Raw genomic sequence first — 25,517 nt, forward strand, 5'->3', positions numbered from 1 at the left:
TATTTATTTTTAAAAGATTTTTTTTATGGTAATAATGTATTTCCTACTTTTGTTGTTTCAAACTATAGAACTTATTGTTAGTTACATTACAACAGTTAAATTTATATCAGCTATATACTTCATATGCATACATGGATTCATATGTGTGATATGCATGTATAATGCTATATTATTGCAATAATATATGTATAATGTATATATTATGTAAATTATCCGTATTCATAATGAAGCATCAAATCAAAACTATTTTGATAGGATACTTTGAAATAACGGTTGAAAAGCAAACAATCTCGATTTGAAAAAAAAAGTCGATAACAACTCGATCGGTGAGAAGCCAAGAGACATCTTGAATCGGTCGTTTTAAAGTCGGGGTTGGGGTCGGGTTCGGGGTCGGGAGTCAAGTTCCCTGCTTGCGACGTGCGCCATAACCGTTGCGCCGTGTAACCTTCTGTCAGCCGTCGTCGGCGAGGAGTGAGTACTCAGTGATCAGAGAAAAGATGGCTACGAACTTTGGGGTAGAATGTCAGTACTTTTACGAGGATGTCGTCTACCGTGTGGACAAAAAAGGTAACGTTGTATTCGGGATCGTTATGGAAAACGACGACCAAGATTTGTCTGAGGAAAGTTCTGACAGTGAAGAGAGTCCAAAAAGGAAAAAGGGCGAGATTCGCGTGGTCTGGCATCCCTCCGGTGTCTCGGAACTGGTCAGCTCGAAGAAGGTAATTGAGATTTGATATTGTAAAAGAACATGTCTTTAATAAAGAAACGTACGATGTACAAAGTAATTTATGTTTACTGTTATTCCTTTTTTCTTATCGTATTTGTTTTTAATTTTACGTAAAGCGACACCTGTATACGAACGATATTTGCAACTGTACATTAAATTCAAATTTCAATCCATTTCTGATGTAATAATTTTGACCTTTCATATATAGTACACTTAAACCTTTTCAATTTAATTTTATCATTTTAATTGTAGGTTCACTTAGCGGATAGAACACTGATGCCAGGAGATGTTGTACGTCGAATGATCAAGGGAAAAGATACACAAAGGGGATATTGCAGAGATATTGAGCTTACTGCTTGTGTTCAAGTGATCGGTACTAAACAGGTCCTTACAAATATTAGAAGCGAAGATTTAGTACCTTTGGAAGTATGTAATCAAGCATTTGTACGATTATTTTTGAATAAAGTAACTTGCATGCTATAATTAATAGTTTCTGTTTATAGGAATTTGCAACAGATATATCTGTTTGTATGGATTCATGGGTTGGTGGTATAAAAATGGCACATTTTAAATTATGGCTTACTACACCAGATGGATCACGATGTGTTATAAACGAAATGGATTCTCGTGTGTTGGGCCAATTAGAAGAAAAACGTGATAATGTAAGAATCACATTTAGAATAATTATTTTCTCCCAAGTACAACGAAGATTTTTTGTTTAGGACAATGATTTTCCTCGTTCTTTTGAATTTTATCCTGGTCAAAATTTGTGGGGACCAGTTCACTGCCTAGAGGATGCACAGTGGATTACGTGTACAAAAGAAATGAAAGCAAAGAGGAAAACTAAACCACAAAAGATGACAAAAGTAATAGTAGAAAAGGTAGAAACAGATTGGGTAGGAGTACATTGGCAGTGTAGAGCATATTCAAAGGATGGCGCTTGGTCTGATCAAGCTCAACCAAAATTTGTAGTCGAAGGAGAAAATTTAAAGAAATTAAAATTATTAAATGTTTTCGAGTCTTCGACTGTACAAGTGGGAGATCGCAATTTCTATGTAATTAAAGGTGATGAAAATATTATTACCCGAGAACAATGGAGGAAGCAACAGAAAGATATGTATCAAGTTCCTAAACATAGTCCAAAGAAAACACGTCCAAATATCAGTGTTACAAAGCCGGTCGAAGATAAAAGAAAAGATAAAGTTAGCGAACAGCAGGCATTAGAAGAGAATGCTCAAAACAATATTAACAATTTACAAAATGTGACAAGTAGTAACACTTTAATGCCTCCGATACACAATCAAAATACTGAAAGTTCTGATGATTGGGATACGGAAGATACAGGTTCGCAAAGCGATAGCGCTTCGGTGAGATATTTGATTGTTTTTTAAATTCGTTCATACCACCTCTAGAACTAACGAATAAATTTTTCTTTTTAGATATCTAGTGGATGTTCAAGCATGTCTTCTATGGGTAAAAAGAAAAAAGGTCCTGCATTAATGACAAAAGTATTAAAGAAAAAAAAATTATGTAAAGCAAAGAAGAAAGTACCACCAGTTCCGCTTATCCCAGGAACTAAAATTGTTGTAGAAACACTATCTACAAACACGAAAGCTAATGTTGTATGGCAGGATGGTTCTGTAGAATTTGGTACTTCAAAAATAATACTTGTTTAAATTTTCTTATAATACGTAACATCTATAACTGTTTTCATTATATTTATTTAGGTATTCCATCAACACAACTCTATCCAATTCATCACTTAGACGACAAAGAATTCTTTCCGGGTGATTTTGTAGTTGATCAGAAAGAAGAATCACGAATGTATGGTGTAGTCCAAAGTGTTGATCACCAAGGTAGAACAGCTAAAATAAAGTGGTTCAAAACATATACTTCAAGTCAGAGTCCACAGTAAGTAATCATTTTATTCTAATCGATATTAATGAAATTGATTTGACTAAACTGTAATAACGAAATATGTGTATATTTAATAGACCAACTTTACTAGAAGAACGTGAAGTCAGTGTGTATGATTTAAAAGATCATCCAGATTTTCAATACAGACCAGGTACATTAGTAATTCGAATAGCTAATTTCGAAGGAGAAGATGCTGGATGTACTGCGGGTCAAGTGTTAGATAATTATCCAGAGGGACGAGTTAAAGTTTGGTGGGTTGATGGACATGTAAGTATGTGTTGGCCTCAAGATCTCTACAAAGTAGGGGAATACGATAGCGACGAAGGAGAGTTATGGGACGATGTGTCATCTGATGCGTCATGGGAAACGGAATTGGAAGATTGCTTTATCGCTGACACCGATGCTACAGAACAAACGGAACTAGAAAATATCAAGCCAAAATTAGCCGCTCATATCGAGAAAGCTCGTATCTCATTGTCTAGATTGGAAGAGATCTTTACTCAGAATCCATCGCTTCAAACAACTGAAGTTATGAGAAGATTATTGGAAGTGTACAAAGATTGTCGATATATGGATAAACTAATGGGTACATCTTTCTTCCATGAAAGCCATTTTCAAGGATTATTAGAAAGAGTTAGAGAACGTGGCCGAGCAAATGTAGCGCAACGTATGGCGGATCAAGTGACGAGATTGTTTACTCATAAATCTGATGGGTCAGAGGAAGGTATAGAAAAGGAGAATAGTGAAAATTTTAATAGTGTACAGTCTAGAAGTAGTCCTAGTGAAAAAATCATTACCACTGTAACAGATATGACTGAATCTCCTGATAATAAAAACGATGACAGCAACAAAAAGAATGCAAAAGGTGAAGATTCAACTGATCGATTGTTTATCAATACTAATCCTAATCCTGAAGATTCTGGATTGTATTCTGCGGAGAATTCAAAAAAGGAATCAGGTTCGAGCGAGTCGAGCGGTGAATTTTTACTTAGCGAAGATGTAAATAACATCCCTGATCGTTCAATGGAAAAAATTGAATCAAATAAGGCTAGCAGAATGCAAATGAATATGAGCTCTCACATAGCCAGTTCTCAAGTTTGCGTTAAACTTTGTACTCTGATAAAAGCTCAGCTTGTATTAGCGCATGCAGAAGTTTCTAAACGGTTTGGATTATCGAAAATGAGGTTATTCGACGCTGAAAAAGGTTCCTCTCCTTTGAAGAAACAGAAGAAAGACGAGGAAAAGCGTATAGAATTATTACAGGAATCGTCTGAATGTTCAATTGAAGTTCCACCGCCAGTATACATGGAAGGAGAAGGATTTTCTATAGATGAAACTGCGCCGGATAGTCATAAATTTAAGTTAACAATGTTTCAGCCTACAGATCCTACAAACTTTTTTAGGACTGTGTCTAAGGAATTAAAACTCTTGAAGAGTTCCCTTCCACCTGGCATATGGGTAAAAGGATTTGAAGATAGAATAGATTTGTACTCGGTAATGTTCCGAGGCCCTGAAAAAACACCATACGAAGATGGACTTTTCCTTTTCGATTTTCAATTGTCCGCCGATTATCCTGCTGCACCACCACTTTGTCATTACATTTCTTACTGTAACGATAGATTGAATCCTAATCTCTACGAGGATGGTAAAGTATGTGTAAGTTTACTCGGAACTTGGTCCGGTCGTGGAACAGAAGTATGGACAAGCTCTTCGACTCTGTTACAAGTTATAGTTTCTATTCAAGGACTGATCCTCGTACCAGAACCATATTTTAACGAGGCTGGATTTGAGAAACAGAAAGGTTCTCAACAGGGAAAAGAGAATTCAAGAATGTACAATGAAATGGTTGTATTGAAATTGGTTCAAGCACAAACTAAATTGTTACAGCATCCGCCACCAGTATTTAAAGATATCATTATTGAACACTTCAAGAGGCATGCAAAGAAACTTCTACAACGCTTAGATTTATGGATGGAAATTTCTGAACAGCATAACAATCAGCATCCATTATCTCCAGTAACACCTACTACTTTCAAACAAATATCTGACCTTGGTATGTTATGGTATAATACATTATTCTTACATATATATTTATATTATTTTATTGTAATGCTTTTCTTTTCTTTTTTTTCACATAGATAAGAAAATTTTACCAGAATTTCCATTAATACCAGCGTCTAGAGGCTTTTGTATAACACTCCGTAAGACTTTGGCTACCTTTAAAAATGTACTAATTAACGAAGGTATTATAGAAAGAGACAATGAAACACTGGATCGTGAGAATGTTAAACAGCAACCAAAAAATGAGTGTCACGAATCTTATAACGTGGTGTATCGTAACAGTAAAAGAATCATCAGTGAAGAAAGTAGCAAATTAACGTTGAATGGAGGAATATCTAAGGACTGTATTTCATCATCCTCCACGAATATTTCTTCTCCGCCACTATGCGAAACGAAGAAGAATACTTCGGATCATACCATCAGCTAGCCACAAGGTAAATCTAAGTTTAAACCTAAAAATGTAGCTTATAAAAGGTACATCATTATTCGGTAATATATTGAATTAATTTATTATATTATATTATATATTGAAGGATATGTTCAATGATGTTCGCGGTATCTATTTATTTATATGAACATTAACTACTACTAACAAGCGATAACTTTTCATAGAAATGCCGCTGTCATTGCTCCGCAACTAGGTAATACTTGTTACTGTAGAGTAACCATTATAGTAACATATAAAAGTAATAAAATACGATGACATATAGACACGTGCGGGCAAATTTTGTTGTTGTATACAATTCGTAAATTTCTCGGGATTTATTCATTTTTAATGTTATATAAAATATATAATAACGGAATTATATATAATATATAACATTGTTAATAATTAATATTTGCCCCGAGGATAAATACATACGGGATACTACACGCATTTAGTTCTGTAATTTTCTGCAATAAGAGTAAAAGCGTTCCTCGGAAACGCAATAAAAACTTGACTGAATTATTAAAAACAAAGAAAAAAGAAATCAATGTCGAGGCAAATAAAATCAGGTAAACTAAAGAACATCGTTATTCCGTAACAAAAAAAAAAAAAAAAAGAAGAATTAAATGAAAGGTAAAGTAACCGGTAGCAATACGTTGAGCCAACATGAGAACACTTTGCAATAGAGTTAAGAGACACGATAATAATAGCTATTAATTCTAAATGCATTTCAATGAATACACTTCGAAATAATAATGTCACAGACTTTAAAAGTAATCCATTATCCTTTCAACTACCTTGAATCATTATGCCATCCACTAATACAGTATTTCAAATAAAGATTACGAAGTGGTTTTGATTGCATATAGGTTTTAGCTTAGAGAAACAAAGATTCGTATTTAGATGAGAACCTATGAAAGCTATGTCTAACGTTAGACACTTTTAACGTAACTTGTAAATTATAATATTATTAGATGCACGATTATCAACACTAACAATTTTCTTCATTGATGATTTATTTCGTACGTTTGTAGAAAATTATGTTTGCGATGTTCAATTTGTTTTTTTTTTTTCTTTTACGAATAATTTAATAACAAAGTACTTAGTATTATTATATATTCAATGGCAGAGAATGTTGATACTTATACATATAACGTACAGTATTACTTATATTTATTTTATTTTATTTCTATACTCCCTAGTGTAATATAAAACATATTTGCTTATTATGAGGGGGTTGTTTCTATAAATTTTCAAATGAATGTATCTACAAATATGGTACTTAATACACGTAACATTTGTGCGAAAATGCATTCTAGAGAAATATATTGCTCACAACGAAATAAGAAAGAGAGATCAACAGTTATGTAACTATTTGTATTAACACAAAATGAATATTCTTTGTTTTCTTTTCTGGTTATATTGTACTACTACATTTTATTCATATTAATCAGTATCACATTTTAGTTATTTTTCTCCTTAAAGTATATATATATATCATATGTATAATAATTATTTTAAAGGAATGAAATTCCATTGAAAGTTATGTATAAAAGTTATATTTTTCTAAAAGTTATGGCTTAATTCCAAAATACTTGTATATTGTTTAAGTTATATTTATATAATACATTTTTTATTTATATACTACTTACATATATATATATATATTATATGTGTTAATAAACGATCGTCAAATTTTTGTTATTAGATGATGCTTGATCTTATTAATCGCTTAGCTGAAGGTATGATTTCAAACTAACACGCTGCATTGATTTTTTTACGGCCCCGGGTTAGTGTACAGTAATTTAAAAAAGAAAAAATTTGTGTTCAGAGACCGATAAAAAAAGTTACCCTTTAAACCAAGAATTTAACGTGTATACATAATATACTTTTGTCTGCATGTTGTTTCAATCGTATCGCAGAACGATTTATATTATGTTGAATATTTATCAACATAGAATAGCACAAAAATTTGAGTGTTAAAGAACGTAATACAATCACGTATACAGCACTGCATATCGAAGAATGTCTAATCTGCAATGAATATGTAGGTTTTGATATTCTTGGATCAAATTGCAGTATCTTAAAAATGCGATGGTTTTGGAATTCTTACGCCAGAAGGGCGCACTTGACACGGGTACAGAGGCAAGATTTACAAAAGAAAACGTACTTGCATGAAAGTTTCTTTGAAGTCATATGGTGCTGGATAATATAAACCAAAAAATAAGAGGAAAACTCAGTTATCTCCAGGAAACTACAGTTTCCAGTGAGAAGAAAGAAAGAGCGCGCGCGAAAGAGAGAGAGATTGTGTGTATGTATAAGTAGAAAGATAGTAAAACTATACATATAGCTGAAGAAATTATGAGAAAGGGGGAAAAAAATGCAAATGCTGCCCTTTAAGGTAAAGAGGAGCTTGTTATATGAAAGGTGATGTTTTGGAATGCCTTGTATATGTGCCAGCTATTTCTATTTACATTACTATGATAATTATACTTGTAAGTTGCATAAAGCTTTATTTCGGTTGTAATTACTTTGATGTTATATTAAAAAAAAGAAAAAAAAAACAAAAGAAGCATATTTAATTATTCGAGTCAGTATACAAAGTTTAGATGCCAACAGTTAATTTATGATTGTTTAAAAAGAAAAACACGACTAAAGTAACGCTAATCATTATTATATTTATTGTAACGCTATGATATTGGCTGCCAAAGTGTTAAAAATTGAAAAAAAAAAAAAAATGTTCAACATATTTCATTGAAGATGAAACATTTCAAAAAGATGAGAAAATAGGGAGGAAAGCGTTTGTTGGTTTCACTTTTAATTAAAGAGTTTTTCTTTGTTGGCATCGCCTTATGTAGTATTATAAAGATCATGTAATAAGTTATACTTGTAACTTGATTTCTTTGAATCTTATTTAATAAAAAGTCAGTATGCGATTAAAACACATTAATTGACTTGAAACTTTTCCTTTTCAATAGATCCTACCCATACTTACTCGAATCTTCGACCTGCACCCCCCGATAATCTTCATTCCAGCTGCATTCTGGAGTTCTATATTTTTTTAAGTGCTTGCAACATGTCACAGTTCAATGATTTGATCCTTAAATCGTTCAGTATATTATTCTAATCAAATATTTGATGTCAACCTGTAAATATATTATGATGCTTGTATAAATTAATCTGAAATAAACTGAGCTATTCTTTATGTTTACTTAAATAATTATTAATAGTTCTCAAAGGAAGATAATCAATGAGAATTATTAGTAAAAATGCGTTAACTACATTCGTAAATCCAATATGATTTCATACTTCACACTGGTTCTTTATCTCTTGTAAATGTAAGATAAGATGCATTTCCACCTGTTATCTGTACCCTTTATCAGAACATTGATTCATAACGAATTCACCTTTATTCCGTTTAGCTGTTCTAACGAGATTTCAAACGTTTATTATTTAATGTTATTTTAAGTAAAAGTTTTTATTAAAAACATGTGTTCTAAAAAATTATTGTGCTACATTACCATTGGTTTGCGTAAGTAAATGTAACATTAATTTGAAGTATTATCAGGCTTTCTACGCCCATTTTTACAGTATTGTTCTTCAAATAATAGTAATCATAGCTATATGAATAACATTTACATAATTTCTTTTGTTGAAATTTTATCATGTAAGAAAATAAAATTTTTTAAAACTGCCTGAAATTAATAGTTATACTCAAAAGAAATAATTTTTGTAAACAGTAATCATGGGAATGTTTATGGATCAAGTTGAAGCCAGGCGTAAGATTCTAAAAGGACGAAAGACAATTACAAGACATTATTACTGTAAGTCCAAATACAAAAACATGGGAAAAACAAAGTAATGTGAGTAATAACAAAGCATATCAAATTTTCTAGGGGGAACCGCAATACCAGCATGGTCTATAGTACTTCTAATAGGAATCAGTTTGCTGCTCGCTGGTGGTGGACTTTACGCCATATTACAAAAATTCGTAGTTGACAATGCCGATGTTGGAGAAAGTCATTCGTATCAACCTGCATTGCAACACGAAGCATGAACTTAAACATTCAAACACATCAAATGGCATTTGTCATCTCATTTTTTATCCTTTAACATAAATATAATGAGAGCATTAAAACATTTTCACAAAAAACATTTCTTATGAACACAGTGACAATGTATTATTTATTTTTATGACTTCTATTTTGACAATAGTCTAATATGTATTTCAGTCTCACTAATAAATTAGTGAATGACGTCATCGTATAATTGTATCTCTCACAGAATTTTTGTTTTTCTTATTACCTATAAACCAGGAAATAATTAATTTTGTAAATTACGTTTTTACTCGTACATGGTTACATCATCGAAAGATACATAAATTACAACAACTACTTTTTAATGCACAGTACGATTGCAAATCAATTACATTACTTATTGTACATTCTGATGAGAAAAAATGATTAATTTTAGAGATTGTTAGATTATTCGTTCAATATATATATTATACACTGGAGTCAGTTAATTAATGTATGAAAAAATCTACATCTTAGAATTCTCGGCGATGATACTTGTCAGGATCAAAGTATGATGTCACAACAACACGGTTATTAAACTTTCGTCCTGTAAGTGTCTGCTGTGCTTTTTGGCAGTCAATTACGCTATTAAACTCGACGAATACCTACAATATACAAAAAACAAAATTAATAAAATATATCCTTTTTGAAACGAGACAAAGTTCGTATACATACTTTTCCACATCCAGGTACATCAACACCTTCTATAGGTCTTGGTATTTCCACAGATCGAACCACACCATATTTATTACATTCTTCTTTAATGTCCTCTAAGATATCTTCATATTCCTCTTCTTCCATTAATTCCTCAGGAGTTACCATGTTTAGTAAGCAGAGGACCTGATAATGCATAATAATATTTTCCATTATATTTGGTATTTTATTGTATATTTAACCGTTTGCAGTCCAAACATATGTATTGCTGATAAAATAAATAAAGATTATAATGTAAATAATCTTTTACCTCAGTTGCTGGTCCACTCGTGCCCACCATAGACAATCCAGGCACCTGAATTTGAACTGGAGCTTGTGCACCTATCATAGGATTCTTGGCACCCACGCTAGCTCGTTGGACAATTAGCTTCTTGTCTCCCAGCTGCATTCCATTTAATCCAGCAATTGCTTGATCAGTCATTGACACGTCAACATATTCACAAAATGCGTAACCTTTGGATAGACCTGTAGCTGAATCCTTTACTAGATTGAATGCTCTTAGCTGTCCGAAACTCATCAGTAATTCTTTGACCTGTATTGAGAAAATAACATTACTTATTTAATCATACAACATTCATATAATTTAAATTTACATAGACTATGCAACCTTCTCATTCCTATTACGTTTTTTAAATAAGATTAAGGAATATCCTGTTTGATTTTCGTATATCAATCTTTTAAATAATTACAGTTATATAAAAAATACATATAGTTGACTAAATTTCTTCAAGCAAAGAGAAATATTGATAACACTATTAAGTTATTAAAATGAATTTTCTTTATTTTATAAAAATAACAAGTGCTACAATGCCATTATGTGAATCTAAAATAAAAGTTGCATAGTCTATGAAAAAATGAATTCACTATAAATGCATAAATTTATTATATCTCCCCTACTAAAATTCTATTTAACATCTTCACTTAATTTCTTACGCACAAAAGTCTTAATCCAGTCTGGAATAGATCTTTGTCAAGATCAATTTAAACGGTATGCTGCAGCTCTTCAAAGGTGGATTCTCTCGTAACTATTTTTATTTGCTTTTGAAAAAAGATGTATATCTTAAACTTACTTACGTCTTTCCATTATCCAGAAGCACTGAAAACTCTGAAGCAGAGATAACAGCATGTTGCCTTTAATGAAAATTTGTCTATCTTCATTTCTGGGAGTTAACATTCCCAACAGTTCAGTTCATTTTATCAAGAAGACATACCATAAATACAGCCTATTGTATCTTAGCTATAATATGATATTGAATCATAGGATATTATATGATGTAACTAATGCATATCAAACATTTATATGCATATGATCAAATAAGGATTATACCTTTAAGAAGATGTTAAACTTATATGTATATTTTAGGCAGTATTACTATCTACAAATCTAAATCACTGTGTCAGGTAATTAGTGAAGTTTCGGCAAATAATAGTATATCTCTAGTCCTATACAATTTTTCCTATTACACTCCTTGTAAATAAGCAACACGCTATTATCAATCAAAAACTATCCAATTAGAAAACGCACCATGTACATAGAAGAACCAAAGTCTTCAGAAAAGGGGCTGCAAAAGTCGCATAAGCCCAATACGAAGACATGAAAATGATATAAGTACTTGCCTCGAGGGACTGGGCTAGCCTCTCTCCAGGCAGTGTGGTATTTTGTCATGTTCAGTAGTAGTAGTAGTAGTAGTAGTGGTAGAAGTAGTGGTAGTGGTAAGCAAATGCTTTTGATCGGCGCAACCCTAAGCTAAGAAATGGGGAGAAAGGGCACTGGTATCAGTCCACAGTTACTATATAATAACCAAATGGTTATGTATTTTTTTTTGTTTTGTTTTTTTTTTTTTGATTGTATTATTTCAACAATGTACCACTGTAATAACACAATGTTAACTTTTCCGGCGTTTAACGTTTCACATTTACCGATTTTTAGTTCTCTTACTTTTTTTTTACACTCTGTCTTTGTATAAATGCACATTACTGATACTTGAACGCATAAGTTCATTCGCGTAACCTGTAAACGTAACAAGGCACAAGGGCGAAGAGCTGTAAAGCCTGTAAAAGCCTGTAAAGAAAACAGCTGCAAGAGAAAAGATACTGCTGAAAAGAACAGGTACCAAAGGACTTGGAGCTGTTACCAGATGCACATAAGATTATGTGTTGACCCTGTAATCCCATTAAGAAAAAAAGAAAAAACTGATATGCTAGATAAAACGTTGATTTGTTTTTCATAATCCTAAAATGTGTTGGTTTTTTTTTCTTTGCATGTAATACCACTGGAATGAAATAGACTGCAAGAGAGTGTCAGATGTAAAAATATGAAGAACATTTACTTCTGAAGATACTTTTTTGCACCTAACAACATTGCATAATTATTTTCAACTACTTAGTCCTCCTCCCCCTTCCTTCTTATTTAACCATTGATTTAATGATCTTGTTAAATATTCCTATATTAAAAAATTTCGTATTCCCTTGGCTGGGTCCACGATGTTCCTTAAAATACTGTAAAAGAAGCGACTGCCGTGACACTGCATACCACCTGAATGCTGTAACACCACTAACCATTGCCCTATCCACTATCTAATAATGGTACTCTGAGAAGAAATGCGAAACACGACAAGATTCTGTATTGTCCCTAGACTTCGACGAAAAATATGGAATCGGAATCTGGTACACCTAGCTAAATAAAACCTAGTCGACGCTGGAATCCAATGGATACACATACATACCTCAATGGCATTTGGGTAGTTGACTCATCTTCGTTAGTTTGATCTCCGCTAAATAGCTAAATACCTATGTTATAATTTAATCCTTTGGTATAACTCACAATGCTGAGAACTAGCATATATTTAAAGTAATCCTACAGCATTGTTATACAGCGATACAGTTATTTTAAACTCTGATGCCATTTAGGTATACTTATCAAATTTTAATTAAAATACTCAATAACTATAGATTTTTGTAAATTTATCGTACGCATAGACATCAGTGAATAAAGGTGACTGTATCCAAAGGTGTGCAATAAACGAAATTGTATTACAGATTGGTTTGCATACCTGTTCTTCATTCAAATAATTGGGTAAACCACCAATGAAAATCTTGTGTGGAGAATCTATAATCATAAAATATTATATTATTTTGCGTCCATAATGTAAATGTTAAAGTTCTTAAACATACAAAAAATGCTGAAGAGTATGTATAAAACATACCAGGAACCGTACCTGGCACGTTCATACTTGGATTATCAGTCATTCCTGGCATTGGCTGATAATCATGCGGTCTTCTTATTTTTAAACTTTGCCCTTTGAAGTTGATACCATCAAATGCCATAGCTTGCGTTGTTTCGTCTATCGAACGGAACTAAAACGATTTCATAAATAATCTGTTAGTTATATATTTTTAAACCTTACATTCAAATAAGTTTCCTTAAGTAAATACCTCTAAGAAAGCAAAGTTTTTATCAAGATTAATCTGGCATGCTAAAACTGGATTTCCAGCAGCTTGAGCAAGACCAGATAAGTGCATTTGTTGATTAAAGAATTCCATCATTTCTTCCTCAGTCACACCAAATGGAATGTTTCCTACATAAAGTCTTCTTGCTTGTCGAGTTATGGTACTACCAACTACTGGCACTGCTGCTTGTGGTGTGTCTGCTACAATATTTGCAGGTATTTGTCCTGCAGCTTGCATAGCTTTATACTGTTAAAAATTGAAGTTAATACAAAAATTTCATTTTCATCAGTTCAAAGTTTCATTAATTGTAGATAGTTACCTGCAAAGGTGTAATGTGTTCAAATCCTGGTGGTGGAACATCCCAATAAAGAGAAGGTTTCCTCCTTCTAGAACTGCGACTCTTTTTAGGTGAACTGCTTCTCTTCCTATCTCTTCTATCTTTGGAACGAGTACGCGATCTTTTCCTACGATCTCTACTACGAGATCTGTGTCTTCTATCACGATCTCTGTCCCTGTCCCTATCTTTGTCACGGTCTTGACGGTCACGATCTATTATACGTATCATACAAATATTAATTAACAGTCATTTTCTTATTAATAATGTAACAAAATGATTTATGAAGTATAAAAACTTTATGACTTTAATACAAACTGTGTTTTATTACAAATATATATATGCTTATATATATTTGTTTAATTATTTAACTCATATGTATATATGTATTCAAATACATATAGATAGACTTGTATTCTATACATTATATAAATTTATCAACTGAACTTTAAACAGCAAGGCTATAATCAAAATAATTACAAAAGCTACTAAATTTATTTGTAATTCAAAAAACGCAATGGAAAATTTAAATGAAATGAATGAAATGATACAATATCATCAGTATATAATTAAAAATGTACCCATAAGAACAATCTTCGTAGATGCTTATTTTTCAGGTTATCGATAAAATCAAATGACCTTTCGATAAATGTTCAAATGTTATTTAATTCACGCTGAAATTGATGAAAACGTTTTGTAACTTAAGATATCTTGCGTGAAAAGAAATTTCAAAAGGAACTGTTTCAAGTATGTTTACGACTTTCACGAATACGTTTCTCCGGCCATTACAATCACCGGACTTATTTACCTGGTTGTAACGCGGGAACGATGACAAAAAGCACAGTATATTCAGAAACTTTTCGAACGCTTACCTCCATTATAATCTTCACCCATTTTTCAATTTAACACTTGGTACATAATATTCTTCTCAGCAAGTAGTAATATTAATTAAAACACGGTTATTAAATGTCAATTACTCTTAAAACAAATTTTTATTAAAGAAATGGCGATACTCTAGTCTAGGTAAATACAGTAACTACAGATACAGAAAGATAGGATATGTCTGTTCACGAAGGGTCTTAATTTTGGGGTCCCAAACACCCCCAGGTGAGGTTGGATTAGCATATGCATCTTCGATCATGCTTGGAGGGGAAAGTGTCTGGCTAAGCCAGCGGAGGGGGAAGTGTCCCCGCCAGAAGACGCTTTTGTATTCGGAAAAGAAAATTTTCGTAAATAAATAGTTAATTGCTGAAGCGAGTCGGTTCGTTAATTAACCAGTAAAATGAATAATGAGCTCGATTCGAAAGTCGGTTGTCAAAATAATTAATTATGTTTAGTTAAGCACAAAGACGTCTGTGACATCTGGTTGATTCTTAATCTTTACCGAAGTTTTTACAATATTCTTTACAATATCATTACCGATGGGGATTAACTGCAAAAGAGGAGGGGATTAAATAAATAAATAAACCATATCAGTTTATCTAGTGAAAAAGCACTAAAGGGGAAGGTGCCCCTACCACCAGGTCACGGGCGAGCGCGCAGCCATTATGCCTCATTCACATGAGAAATACCTTTGTATGTATGTATGTAGGTATGTATATACATACATACATACATACATATTTCAGGAGAAAAGAAATTTTTTCAAATAGTCGGAGAAGAGAGGCGGTTCATTCCTCAACGAGTAAAATATATAACCAGCACGATTAGAAACTTGATTGTCGAAATAATTAATCGCGTCGAGTCTCGGACGCCGAAGGTGGCTCCCTCTGCCCAATCGGATGGTGCACGAAACTGCGAACGCATATCGTGATTCCATACCGAACCGGAAGCTGCATAAGAGCCTCTCTCTCGCACTGTAACTTCCGTCCTTGTTTTGCCCTATTTCACTCTGACCCGAGGCTCGTTGAATGCCATCCTTGTCGTTTCACTTATGCCGAGATAGCGCGAAACCACCCCTCGTTCGAATGCCTCGATTACTTCTTAGCCACGTGCGATACTCTTGGTGTTTCAAATTTCCGCTCCGACAGTCTCTTGTCAGTGCCTGCAGTCACTGGTGCTGAGTAGTATTATTATCTGTAGTCGCTGCGTAGAACCATTTGGCGGCTTTGGAAAAGCTCAAAGATTCCTTATTTTGCCAAAAAACGGTATTTTCTAATTTGTTAGTTCCAGAGTTTGGCTTGTTCAAACTTAAGAATTGATAGTGAACGGAAAAATCATCAATAACTCCTTTTTGGCGAACAATTTATGAACTTTTATGATTGATTCTTAATCTACATAAGTACTTGTAGCAACTTTCAGATATAGGTTTTGTAAAAATCCAGCCCGTAATTAATTAGTTAAAATAATTATAGGAACTCCATCATTCCATGTCCAACCTACAGGAACGATCACTTTAAAAATTGCTGGTAATTAATTAATCACCTACAGGAGGCTCATAAAACTTATACTAGAAGGAAGCTAATTGTAAGATGCTATTGTTCATTCTTTAATTGTTGAAGTATGGAAAATGAAACAAATGAAGGACAAAAGGAGAATTGATACAAGTGTATAAAATTTGAACAGTTTATGAAAACTTTTTGAGTTATTAAAGCTTTAAATTAAGTATTAAGATTATTTTATTACTTCAAAACTTTGGTTGAAATGTAAAGATGCTTTCTTCCTCTGAATTAAAAAATTGGCTAATTTTCTCTACATTAGAGCCCCAATTCATTTCAAAAATCCGTATGTTTATTATGCGTGGTAATGCTTATTTTGTAATTTACATTTTTTGTATATTATTCAAATATTGGTAGAAAAGTAAATATTATATTACAAATAATACATCCTAAAATGAATTTTCATTGAACAGATTTCTCATGGTTATTCTCATTGTCAGCTTTATTAGTAACAAATCATGACATGGTATATGCTATAGGAACTAATAAAAATGGATGTCTTGGAATTGGTAATACTTATGCTATGTTTAATCCAATCAAAGTTGAAGAATTATGTGAAAAAAATATAAAATCCTTTTCATTTGGCGACTATCATTTTCTGGCCCTCACAAAGCAAGGAAAGGTACTTAAAACTTATGAAATCAGACTATACTGTTAATAGTATTACTAACTTTAATATAACATTACATTGCTTAATAATATAATTCTATGTAAAAGGTATATTCATGGGGACAAAATGATTATGGTCAATTAGGAAATGGATGTTACGAACAGTCTTTAATACCAATTATTGTAACAAAGCCTGTATGCAATGAACACATTACGGATATGGCTTGTGGAAGTTATCACTCTCTTGCACTAACAAATGAAGGGAAGGTAAAACGGAAGCTTCATATAAAAATTTCCGTCTTTGGAAACTCCTTCATTTCTCATAGCCTAAGCTGTACGCAACACAATTAATGTTACAAAATATTATGATAAACTTAATAATAAGTAGAAGGGTAACTTCAATTTTGTTTATTGCTTTTTAATAAAATGATACAAAAAAAATATTAAGATGTTTTATTTATTAGGGTTTCTCAGCCTCTTTATGATTTTTCTTTTGTTCTGAACAGTAATACTTCCTTCTGGAGTAACAGTCACAACAACATTACGAGCTGTAGTAGATAATTCACCTGACACATTGCGGTATGCTTTCGGTCTCTTAGGTTGTTCCGTTGGTACTTCAACAGCACTTTTGTTTTCTGGAAAAAAAAATTATGTTATTCACATATATCAAAATATGTTACTACCATTAATATAACTAAATAATAAAACCTACTCAATGTTGTGTAAATAGGAAGAGCAAGGCTATTAGCCGTTTTAATACGAACGGAACGTATATTGTTCCAACCACCTGGATAATGTTTAGACAAATAACTACATGCTGCAAGTATGTTTTCTAACATTTCTTCTATTTTCATTGCAGTGTGTCCAATTTGGACTATATGAGTGTCTCCAAGAGAATGTATTTGCATAATAGTCTTTTTCAAAGCATATTCTATTTCATGTTTTAAATCTTTACTTTGCATCCTAATAGATGTTGGCAGTTTTCTTTTCTTATAAAATTCTTTCCCTAATAAATGAGACAAATGACCTGCTATTTTTCCATCTACCAAAAAGTAATCATAGCTGTTGACAAGTTTCCTTTTTAGTTCATACTGATCATATTCTGTCTTTACTTGATTCATTGGTATTATACTCTTTACACTGGTACAACCATGTTTACGTAACAGATCTTCATAATATTCTATTGTTGGTTCATAATCTTTTTTTCTGCCTTTTTCAAAATCACCTACAAAAAGTGCAACTTCATCGTTTGATGATATTATTGAATGTGGCAATAATCTGAAAAATAAATAACAACATAGTTAATATATTTCATCAGAATATAATATTAAATTACTACAAAAAAAGAATGCATCATTTCTAAGAATATAATCATGGTTTCTCATAAGGATCCATTGGCATTTTATAAGGTATAATCACTTGCAGCTTAAGTAGTATCATATTACTTACGTATTTAAAAAATAAATTCTTAAATATTTTTAATTTGACTTACATTCTCATGCATCTTTTTGGCGTTTTTGGTACTTTGATGCACGTTACTTGCATAAATATTGGATTACTCTCTCCATCGAATAATGCATTTTTATTTTTTAATTGTTCTTCAGTTAAATGAAAAATAGCACTGATACATTGTAGTATGTGTTCTCTGGATAAATCATCCAAATTCAAAGAATCTGTATTTTCTTCACTATTATTTCCTACTTTTTTATTTTTCAATTCATTTGTACTTAAAACAATTTTTTTATTCCTTTGTATACTGCCCTTCTTGCGCGTTAATCTTTTTGTACGTTCCGAAGTAGATCTCAAAGTTTTCATTGTTTTTCTTTTATTCGACCTGAAAGCAATTAAATAATATGATTAATATCTAGGAATGTGGTAAAAATATTAAAATTTCTTCTTTAGAAATAACGTGATCCTTCCTTCGAAAGTTTTAATTGTGCAACGAAGCAACTAAAATATAACACCACAGACGAAAAAGTTAAGATCAAATAGCAACTCAATAATATAACATCTTTTAGTACACAATTAAATACATACTTTACTGCTCTTCTCTTCAGTCTTTTCTTCAACTTGTAATTTCAACTTTTCACATTCGTGCACGTGGCTTTCGTCCCAGAAGCCAAATGTGAACAGGGGCCGGAAACTCCCCTCTAACATAAAAGTGAAGCATTTCATGTTCCGCCATCTGTCCTACTGACAAGAACTAAGATTCAATTTTTCTCGACGCAATTGTGTCGAAATAATGAGATTTTAAATAAGTGAAAATGTGTATTGTGTATTGAAGGAAAGGAAAATTCATAAATATTATATAGATTAATGGATACATATATACTCGGCGTTATAAATATCGTAAAAACGCTTGCGTTACTCTTTGATTATGGAGCATGTAGTAAACCAATCAGAACCAATATGCGCAAAAATGGACGAAAATTCGTCTTCCGTTAAGTTTATAAAGACTGTAATAAGTTTTTAAATAATTATTTTATTATTATTCCTATTATATTATTAAAGATTTTATGTATATTCACAGATAATTAATTTAACTATCACGTTGTAAAATCATGTTATTGGTTAAGAACACGAAGGGAAACGTTAGTTACAACTCGTAGCTATAAAAGAGAATGCGGAAAGTTCAAAAATTTCAAAATATGTAAGTAAACTATTTTCAATTATCGCAATTGGTGTTTAAGTTTGTTAATGATTTATGCTTAAATGATACAAATTAATTAATTTATATTAATATACAGGACAATTATATAGGACGTTCATTATTTCAGAGCTGTATTTAAAATTCTCGTTCACTTAAATTTTTTTATTTTGAATCACTTATACTGATATTTTATTATTGTTCAGGATAATGTTCGCAATTATTCTCTTGAGGACCGTCACACTTGGCTAACCAAGAAAATCGAGATCAACGATCAGTTACAGCACACGTCAAAGGTAGCTTCAGCCGTTGAGCAGACCTATTTTCTTTCTTTCAAATATCTTTCTTTAAACTTTCCTTTTATTACTTTTCACTGATCGTTCTTTTGTCGGCAATAGTTCAGATCATCACAAGTACTGTTACCAGGATTCTCCCACTATAAAGTTTGTTCATTAAATTTGCATATGCAAATTTGCGTTTGTGATAAGTGATTTCAAAAAGGAAAAGCGGCTTCGTGAAGAAGAAGAGGAACGTAGTCGTGACCAAGTGTCGATATGCTCCGGTTAACACTTGCTACGTATTGTCGTCGAAATAGTCGAAAGTATAATGTTCAGGATATCACGATACATTAGAATATTATTATTCATATTCCTTGGTTCTACAATTTTTTGTGCAGTTTTCATTACTTTCCCGAACTTCGTTGGTGGGAAAATTAATAGAAAAACAGGTCAAACAGAACGTCAAAAACAAACACATAAAATTTATGCTACATTATCAAAAAAATACAATTTAACGAAAGGACAGGTATGGATACGGCGAAAGTCATTCTCACTAATGGGTTGATTTATTATTTTTTCTTTTTTTTTTTTTTTTTTTTTTACTATTAATCAGAAATCTTATAAGCAAGATTGATTAAACCTTAACTTTTATTTATACCAGATTAGTAACACGTCTGTGCTTGGAAAATGGCTGTTATCACCCGAGGGAAGTTTACCACCACCGATAATTAATACGAAAAAGGAGCCATACTTAATATTAATTTGGAAACATGGAAAGTTCTTAGAACGTAGACATATCAAACGTTTCACTAATAATAAGTTAATATAATATTGTCAATACAAATTTCACTAATAATAAGTTAATAAAACATTAACTTTGACTTTTTTATTAGAATATAAAATTAATGTTACTTTTTAGATTTTCACCGTGGGATGGTTGTACAGTAAACAAATGTGTGCTAAGTTACCAAATGAAAGATATAGACACAGCTGATGCGGTTGTATTTCATTTACATTTAACGAAGGGCATATCAGAATTGCCATTTAGAACTCGACAGAACCAAAGGTGGATCTTCCTGGCAGACGAATCACCGATTCATACTTTTCTCTATGGCAATCAACAAATATCAGAATATAATGGCTTGTTTAACTGGTCTATGACTTATCGAATGGATAGTGATATACCGGTACCATATGGTAGGACGGTTTTGAAATCGTTCATCAATTCCTCAGATACAGGTTTTTCCGAAGATTTTATTCGAAAATTAAAAACTAAACTAGTTACCGTGATGGGTAGTAATTGTGCAGGTACGAATGGTCGATGGAAATATGTAAATGAGTTGAAATCAATTCTCGGCAATGATCTACATATATACGGGAAATGTTTAAATGGTAATACAACAGCGTGTCCAGGCCATTTTGATAAAGACTGTTCAGCCTTGAATGCATACAAATTTTATCTTGCTTTTGAGAATTCAAATTGTAAAGAATATATTACAGAAAAAGTATTCTGGCATGGTTATCGTAAATTAGCAATTCCGATAATAATGGGTGCACCGAAAGAAAATTGCGAACAACTACTACCGCCTCACTCGTTTCTTCATATTAGCGATTTCGTTAATCCAACTGCCTTAGCGAATTATATTCGTTATCTTAATCAGCACGATGATAAATATTTGGAATATCATAAATGGCGTAAATATTATAAAGTAAATAATGAGCACGGCTATTTTGGTAGTATTTCGAGGCATTATTGTCGCATTTGCGAAGCTCTTCATTATAATGTTCCTGCTATTAAAATATACGAAGATATGGAGTCATTTTGGAACAAAAAACGAGATTGTACCATTTAGTACATTTGATTTCATATTTTTTAATTAAATTGTTTAGTGTTATACAGTTCTCACATGTATAAGATATTTATGTACCTTGTAAATGTTATAAATAATTGTAATTAAAATATTCATCAATTCTGTAATGTCTGCTAGATAATAATAAAATTACTTAATATATGACGTAATGTCGTTTAAATTAAAATGTACATGTGTAAATAAATACATATGTATGTATACATAGGTACATATGTATATATTATTACATATAATAACAATGTCAGGTTAGAATGATTTGTTATGTTAATATCAATACCATATGAGTCAGAATAAAAAAATTTCATTAATGTTACGTAAAGACTATCAACAGTTTACAGAACAAGATTATAAAGCACTCCAGAAAATTTTTAAAGATGCTCATCGTTTACGTAGATTCGCCTATGTTTATGTAATGTATATCGTAATTTCAAAATTTTGTCACATCATTACAGTTACAAATCGGCAACAATTTCTTTCTAAATATCGAACAGTCATTTTTCCTGTATCATATTGTATAACACACTACGCAACAGCTCCCATAATTATGACTTCAAAGTACTTTAAAGGGTGCAAAGACCATTACAATGGCGTAACCATTGATTCGAATGAAGAGTCTTGTAGCCCTGAAGCATTGGCACCTCTTCTTGCAGGTGTGTAATATACTAATTATTACTAATAAATTTATAACTTATTATTCATTTTATAAAATAAAAATTTTTTAATTTACTTTCCGCAAAATTGAGTTTAAAAGTTGTTTGTGATAATATTATACTGTAAGTACTATTTTTACAGCATCTTTGCAGCAATGGATAAAAGAAAAAAGAAGGACAATCTGGTTTCGTGTATATTTACCACATTCAGAATGGATACCAATACTTGTAAAAGAAGGATTTAAGTTTCATCACGCAAAGCAAGAGTATGTTATGCTTTATCGATGGTTAGTTACAGATGAAGAATGCGCTGTTCCACATTATGCTCATACAAATTTAGGTATTGGAGGATTTGTTTATAATGAAAAAACTACTGAACTCTTAGTGGTTAAAGAGAAGTATGTTGAAAAATCAGCATTTTGGAAACTGCCAGGTGGTTATGTAGACCCAGGTATTTTATGTCATTGCAAATCTATGAATACATGTATAATTACATGGTTAGTTACTATTCTTTTATTGTAGGAGAAAATCTAGAACTAGCTGTAAAAAGGGAAGTCTTAGAAGAAACTGGTATTCAAACCACTTTTAAATGTCTGTTAGGTTTTAGACATACTCATAATCATGTTTTTGGTTGTTCTGACGTATATATAGTTGCTTATTTGTCTCCTAATGACAATAAAATTAAAAAATGTGAAAGAGAAATTTCTAAATGTCAATGGATGAAGGTAATTTTGTATTATTTACACATTTTTTCTACTATGACTGTTTGTTTCTGTTTACAGATAAGTGATTATCTAAAACATTCAGAAGTACATGAAAATAATAAATTGGTTGCAAGAAAGATGTTAGAATTACTTGAGCATAGAATGGGAATTGTAGTAGAATATACACAACATCCTATTACAAAGAAACCTATCTCTGTCTATACTATATCTAGAATCAATAGAACATAGCATTTAGTTGAATTAAAATAACTAAAATATAGATAATGCACAAACCACTTCAAAAATGTAATTACTTTACTTCTTACAAAGAAAGGAGTTTGTTGTACAAATGTATTTTAATAAACTTTATTACTGGGGTTGGTAGGATTATAATTGTTATTGAAATTGATGTATTTCTACTTTCAGATGAACAGAAAAATCCATATGTATAATAGTACCAATATTGACTTATGTTTTTAATGATAAAATTAAAATTATGACAATAAATATAAAAAAAAGGTATTCAAGAAATTGTGATATAAGTATGCCTCAGTTTCTGCGTTTTATATTGTCGACAAATTCTGAAGTGTGAGTGCTATTATTTCCTTTCTGTCAACACTGAGTAATACAGAAGTATTACTATCAATATAATATATAGTGCTTAGTAGACAAAATAAAGAAAACATAAAGATGTCAGAATACGATAAAGTGAGAACAGGAAAACTTGTCCTGAAGGGTGAAAAGATAAGGTATAAATGAATCTTAAAGCTAACCTAACTATTTTGTTGTTAGTATAACGTCTTATACACAATTTATAGGTCAAAGAAACGAAAATCAAAAAAACAGGAAAAGGAACATGTTTCTACTTCTGAAAATAAGGATACAATAGCTCACGGTATTTTGATTACTTATACTATTAATATTATCATACAACTTGGTTATGTTACAATGATTTATTTATCTTGTAGGTGGATGGTGGAAAGCTACACAAGTATCTGATGTAACAGGAACAGTGGCAATCGAATTTGGAAATCATACTTATATGAAAGCTTTAGATAATGGATTATTTACATTAGGTGCACCTCACAACGAAGGTGAAGGACCTTCTCCAGAAGAGATTTTAACAGCATTTCCAATAGGAGAAACTAAGATTGCACTAAAATCTGGTTATGGAAAATATTTAGGTGTTGATAAAAATGGTATAGTTATTGGAAGAAGCGATGCAGTAGGCACAATTGAACAATGGGAACCAATTTTTCAAGTATATCATTCGATATTAAATATCACATTTCTTGTTTAATGTACAGTTGTGCAAATCTTTTATCTTTTTTTCTTTTTAGGATAATAAACTTGCCATTTTAAATAGCAACAACTGCTTTATGTCAGTCACAGATGAAGATGATATTATTTGTCAAAATAAAACTGCTGGAACCTCTGAATTTTGTATAATAAGAAGTATAACTCAAAAAACTCAAGATCCAAATAAAGATATTCCAAAGGAGGAACAGGGTTCTCTTCATGACGTTGAAGTAAATTATGTGTAAGTTACGTATATATAATACAGAAAGATAAAGACTAACAGTAATCTTCAATAAGCAGAAAAGTTGAAATGTAACTGTATTTTCTAGGAGAAAGTTTCAAAAATTTCAAGACAAAAAACTGAAAGTAAATCAAGCAGATCGTTCTGAATTAGAGAAAGCAAAACGCGAGGGAAACTTACATGAAACTTTGTTAGATAGAAGAAGTAAAATGAAAGCAGATCGATATTGTAAATAACTTTGAATAATAACTATATTCTGTATTGGAAAATGTTACTGTGTAAGTTTTAATTGTATATACAGGGTGTTCCGTAACTGGTGGTACAAGCGAGTAGGGGGTGATTCTACGTAAAAAAGTGAATCGAAAATGTAGAATAAAATTTTTCCATATAACGCTTTATTTTCGAAAAAAATAAGCTTGAAAATTTATGTTTGCAACAACGTGGACATCACTTCCAACAGTTCATAAATTAGACGAATTCTGGAAATCTGTCCATCGATCCACTGAAACCATTTACGAACAAGAATGGAGGTGATCTACAATGAAATCCGTCGAGCTGAAGCTGGTCCAAGTGCACGCGTACTCGACAAATTTTCAAACTTATTTTTTTTCGAAAATAAAGCGTGATATGAAAAAATTTTATTCTACATTTTCGATTCAATTTTTTACGTAGAATCACCCCCTACTCGCTTGTACCAACAGTTACGGGACACACTTGATATATTTAATAAAATTTATGAAATTTATTATGTTGCTGTTTTTTCTGATGCATCTATTATTATTTTACAGAAACAAGGCACTAAGTTAAAATATTTCTCCAAAAAATTATTAAAACAATTGTTTGACTTGTGTTTTAATAAGACAGTGTTGCAGAATTAAGTTTCCCGCAGAAAGGGAAGGGGGTCCCAAATTCGACCGTAGCGCCATTTATACAGTTGCGTGTCGTCAGCATACACATATGTACGAAAATATAGACCGAGCATAAACTGTTGCTACTTTAGACAAGGGAGGCTCTGATAATCGGGGCGAGGAGGGTACTCGTCTGACATCGACTTATTCCGGCAAGACTCGGTAG

General features: G+C 31.8%; 8 protein-coding genes across 17 annotated transcripts; 6 read left to right on the forward strand and 2 right to left on the reverse strand.

Annotated features, from left to right (window-relative positions):
• Positions 1 to 336: 336 nt before the first annotated feature.
• Positions 337 to 8,247, forward strand: LOC117610287 ((E3-independent) E2 ubiquitin-conjugating enzyme). Of its 4 annotated transcripts, none has more exons than XM_034337510.2 (9): positions 337 to 719; positions 980 to 1,153; positions 1,231 to 1,389; positions 1,450 to 2,094; positions 2,167 to 2,377; positions 2,455 to 2,638; positions 2,722 to 4,697; positions 4,783 to 5,139; positions 8,111 to 8,247. In XM_034337510.2, exons 1-8 carry the CDS (start codon positions 498 to 500, stop codon positions 5,130 to 5,132), a joined length of 3,921 nt encoding a protein of 1,306 aa, XP_034193401.1. In that variant the 5' UTR covers positions 337 to 497; the 3' UTR covers positions 5,133 to 5,139; positions 8,111 to 8,247. The 4 variants fall into 4 exon arrangements, with proteins under 4 accessions (XP_034193401.1, XP_034193402.1, XP_034193400.1 ...); XM_034337511.2 differs by lacking the exon at positions 8,111 to 8,247 and adding an exon at positions 6,841 to 8,076; XM_034337509.2 differs by lacking the exon at positions 8,111 to 8,247 and adding an exon at positions 5,318 to 5,764.
• Positions 6,185 to 14,755, reverse strand: U2af50 (U2 small nuclear riboprotein auxiliary factor 50). Of its 4 annotated transcripts, XR_013063278.1 has the most exons (9): positions 14,579 to 14,755; positions 13,692 to 13,921; positions 13,358 to 13,618; positions 13,129 to 13,279; positions 12,976 to 13,031; positions 10,173 to 10,454; positions 9,884 to 10,048; positions 8,442 to 9,813; positions 6,185 to 8,278 (listed from the first exon to the last, which is right to left on the reverse strand). XR_013063278.1 is itself a non-coding variant. In XM_034337530.2 (8 exons), the coding sequence occupies exons 1-8, from the start codon at positions 14,598 to 14,600 to the stop codon at positions 9,682 to 9,684; spliced, it is 1,299 nt and encodes a 432-aa protein (XP_034193421.1). In that variant the 5' UTR covers positions 14,601 to 14,755; the 3' UTR covers positions 6,185 to 9,681. The 4 variants fall into 4 exon arrangements, 3 of the variants coding, with proteins under 3 accessions (XP_034193421.1, XP_034193422.1, XP_034193424.1); XM_034337530.2 differs by having other exon boundaries at positions 6,185 to 9,813; XM_034337531.2 differs by having other exon boundaries at positions 6,185 to 9,813; positions 13,141 to 13,279; positions 14,579 to 14,754.
• On the forward strand, positions 8,522 to 9,189 carry hoka. Its single transcript, XM_034337545.2, has 3 exons — positions 8,522 to 8,664; positions 8,873 to 8,956; positions 9,029 to 9,189. Exons 1-3 carry the CDS (start codon positions 8,622 to 8,624, stop codon positions 9,187 to 9,189), a joined length of 288 nt encoding a protein of 95 aa, XP_034193436.1. The 5' UTR covers positions 8,522 to 8,621.
• A 951-nt stretch (positions 14,756 to 15,706) lies between the features above and the next one.
• Positions 15,707 to 17,104, forward strand: LOC117610308 (RCC1 and BTB domain-containing protein 2-like). The gene is made up of 4 exons (XM_034337549.2): positions 15,707 to 15,853; positions 16,061 to 16,114; positions 16,558 to 16,766; positions 16,862 to 17,104. The coding sequence occupies exons 3-4, from the start codon at positions 16,608 to 16,610 to the stop codon at positions 17,102 to 17,104; spliced, it is 402 nt and encodes a 133-aa protein (XP_034193440.1). The 5' UTR covers positions 15,707 to 15,853; positions 16,061 to 16,114; positions 16,558 to 16,607.
• Positions 17,105 to 17,146: 42 nt separating this feature from the next.
• LOC117610297 (ribosomal L1 domain-containing protein 1) lies at positions 17,147 to 18,928 on the reverse strand. The gene is made up of 4 exons (XM_034337536.2): positions 18,791 to 18,928; positions 18,246 to 18,587; positions 17,466 to 18,031; positions 17,147 to 17,388 (listed from the first exon to the last, which is right to left on the reverse strand). Exons 2-4 carry the CDS (start codon positions 18,566 to 18,568, stop codon positions 17,207 to 17,209), a joined length of 1,071 nt encoding a protein of 356 aa, XP_034193427.1. The 5' UTR covers positions 18,569 to 18,587; positions 18,791 to 18,928; the 3' UTR covers positions 17,147 to 17,206.
• Positions 18,929 to 18,988: 60 nt separating this feature from the next.
• On the forward strand, positions 18,989 to 21,668 carry LOC117610296 (4-galactosyl-N-acetylglucosaminide 3-alpha-L-fucosyltransferase 9). 2 transcript variants are annotated; one of them, XM_034337535.2, is made up of 6 exons: positions 18,989 to 19,211; positions 19,284 to 19,403; positions 19,607 to 19,696; positions 19,799 to 20,204; positions 20,340 to 20,497; positions 20,598 to 21,668. In XM_034337535.2, the coding sequence occupies exons 4-6, from the start codon at positions 20,007 to 20,009 to the stop codon at positions 21,529 to 21,531; spliced, it is 1,290 nt and encodes a 429-aa protein (XP_034193426.1). In that variant the 5' UTR covers positions 18,989 to 19,211; positions 19,284 to 19,403; positions 19,607 to 19,696; positions 19,799 to 20,006; the 3' UTR covers positions 21,532 to 21,668. The 2 variants fall into 2 exon arrangements, with proteins under 2 accessions (XP_034193426.1, XP_034193425.1); XM_034337534.2 differs by having other exon boundaries at positions 18,989 to 19,193.
• Positions 21,669 to 21,693: 25 nt separating this feature from the next.
• Positions 21,694 to 23,467, forward strand: LOC117610298 (uncharacterized). Of its 2 annotated transcripts, XR_004582852.2 has the most exons (5): positions 21,694 to 22,199; positions 22,342 to 22,650; positions 22,722 to 22,924; positions 22,982 to 23,209; positions 23,330 to 23,467. XR_004582852.2 is itself a non-coding variant. In XM_034337537.2 (4 exons), the coding sequence occupies exons 1-4, from the start codon at positions 21,830 to 21,832 to the stop codon at positions 23,150 to 23,152; spliced, it is 1,053 nt and encodes a 350-aa protein (XP_034193428.1). In that variant the 5' UTR covers positions 21,694 to 21,829; the 3' UTR covers positions 23,153 to 23,305. The 2 variants fall into 2 exon arrangements, 1 of the variants encoding a protein (XP_034193428.1); XM_034337537.2 differs by lacking the exon at positions 23,330 to 23,467 and having other exon boundaries at positions 22,982 to 23,305.
• A 44-nt stretch (positions 23,468 to 23,511) lies between these two features.
• Positions 23,512 to 25,514, forward strand: FRG1 (FSHD region gene 1). Of its 2 annotated transcripts, XM_076691737.1 has the most exons (6): positions 23,512 to 23,652; positions 23,722 to 23,798; positions 23,872 to 24,164; positions 24,244 to 24,443; positions 24,532 to 24,721; positions 25,232 to 25,514. In XM_076691737.1, exons 1-5 carry the CDS (start codon positions 23,594 to 23,596, stop codon positions 24,677 to 24,679), a joined length of 777 nt encoding a protein of 258 aa, XP_076547852.1. In that variant the 5' UTR covers positions 23,512 to 23,593; the 3' UTR covers positions 24,680 to 24,721; positions 25,232 to 25,514. The 2 variants fall into 2 exon arrangements, with proteins under 2 accessions (XP_076547852.1, XP_034193433.1); XM_034337542.2 differs by lacking the exon at positions 25,232 to 25,514 and having other exon boundaries at positions 24,532 to 25,188.
• The last annotated feature ends 3 nt before the right edge of the window (positions 25,515 to 25,517 follow it).

Source organism: Osmia lignaria, chromosome 13 (assembly GCF_051020975.1).
Source record: "Osmia lignaria lignaria isolate PbOS001 chromosome 13, iyOsmLign1, whole genome shotgun sequence".
Classification (NCBI taxonomy): Eukaryota; Metazoa; Arthropoda; class Insecta; order Hymenoptera; family Megachilidae; genus Osmia; species Osmia lignaria.

Excerpts from the sequence above, each read along its gene's own strand:
- LOC117610287 (XM_034337510.2), top strand. The coding sequence starts at position 498 with ATGGCTACGAACTTTGGGGTAGAATGTCAGTACTTTTACGAGGATGTC. Across the intron at positions 1,390-1,449 it reads TAGAAGAAAAACGTGATAAT|GACAATGATTTTCCTCGTTC; the intron begins GTAAGAATCACA and ends TTTTTTGTTTAG. Across the intron at positions 4,698-4,782 it reads CAAACAAATATCTGACCTTG|ATAAGAAAATTTTACCAGAA; the intron begins GTATGTTATGGT and ends TTTTTCACATAG.
- hoka (XM_034337545.2), top strand. The coding sequence starts at position 8,622 with ATGTGTTCTAAAAAATTATTGTGCTACATTACCATTGGTTTGC. Across the intron at positions 8,665-8,872 it reads CTACATTACCATTGGTTTGC|TAATCATGGGAATGTTTATG; the intron begins GTAAGTAAATGT and ends TTTTGTAAACAG. Across the intron at positions 8,957-9,028 it reads AATTACAAGACATTATTACT|GGGGAACCGCAATACCAGCA; the intron begins GTAAGTCCAAAT and ends CAAATTTTCTAG.
- U2af50 (XM_034337530.2), bottom strand. The coding sequence starts at position 14,600 with ATGGGTGAAGATTATAATGGAG. Across the intron at positions 13,619-13,691 it reads AACACATTACACCTTTGCAG|TATAAAGCTATGCAAGCTGC; the intron begins GTAACTATCTAC and ends AATTTTTAACAG. Across the intron at positions 9,814-9,883 it reads ATGTACCTGGATGTGGAAAA|GTATTCGTCGAGTTTAATAG; the intron begins GTATGTATACGA and ends TGTATATTGTAG.
- LOC117610308 (XM_034337549.2), top strand. The coding sequence starts at position 16,608 with ATGGTATATGCTATAGGAACTAATAAAAATGGATGTCTTGGAATTGGT. Across the intron at positions 16,767-16,861 it reads CCCTCACAAAGCAAGGAAAG|GTATATTCATGGGGACAAAA; the intron begins GTACTTAAAACT and ends TCTATGTAAAAG.
- LOC117610297 (XM_034337536.2), bottom strand. The coding sequence starts at position 18,568 with ATGAAAACTTTGAGATCTACTTCGGAACGTACAAAAAGATTAACGCGC. Across the intron at positions 18,032-18,245 it reads CCAAAAAGATGCATGAGAAT|ATTATTGCCACATTCAATAA; the intron begins GTAAGTCAAATT and ends TTTATTTTTCAG. Across the intron at positions 17,389-17,465 it reads TCCTATTTACACAACATTGA|AAAACAAAAGTGCTGTTGAA; the intron begins GTAGGTTTTATT and ends TTTTTTTTCCAG.
- LOC117610296 (XM_034337535.2), top strand. The coding sequence starts at position 20,007 with ATGTTCAGGATATCACGATACATTAGAATATTATTATTCATATTCCTT. Across the intron at positions 20,205-20,339 it reads ACAATTTAACGAAAGGACAG|ATTAGTAACACGTCTGTGCT; the intron begins GTATGGATACGG and ends TATTTATACCAG. Across the intron at positions 20,498-20,597 it reads AAACGTTTCACTAATAATAA|ATTTTCACCGTGGGATGGTT; the intron begins GTTAATATAATA and ends GTTACTTTTTAG.
- LOC117610298 (XM_034337537.2), top strand. The coding sequence starts at position 21,830 with ATGAGTCAGAATAAAAAAATTTCATTAATGTTACGTAAAGACTATCAA. Across the intron at positions 22,200-22,341 it reads ATTGGCACCTCTTCTTGCAG|CATCTTTGCAGCAATGGATA; the intron begins GTGTGTAATATA and ends CTATTTTTACAG. Across the intron at positions 22,651-22,721 it reads AGGTGGTTATGTAGACCCAG|GAGAAAATCTAGAACTAGCT; the intron begins GTATTTTATGTC and ends CTTTTATTGTAG.
- FRG1 (XM_076691737.1), top strand. The coding sequence starts at position 23,594 with ATGTCAGAATACGATAAAGTGAGAACAGGAAAACTTGTCCTGAAGGGT. Across the intron at positions 23,653-23,721 it reads CTGAAGGGTGAAAAGATAAG|GTCAAAGAAACGAAAATCAA; the intron begins GTATAAATGAAT and ends CACAATTTATAG. Across the intron at positions 24,444-24,531 it reads GACGTTGAAGTAAATTATGT|GAGAAAGTTTCAAAAATTTC; the intron begins GTAAGTTACGTA and ends TGTATTTTCTAG.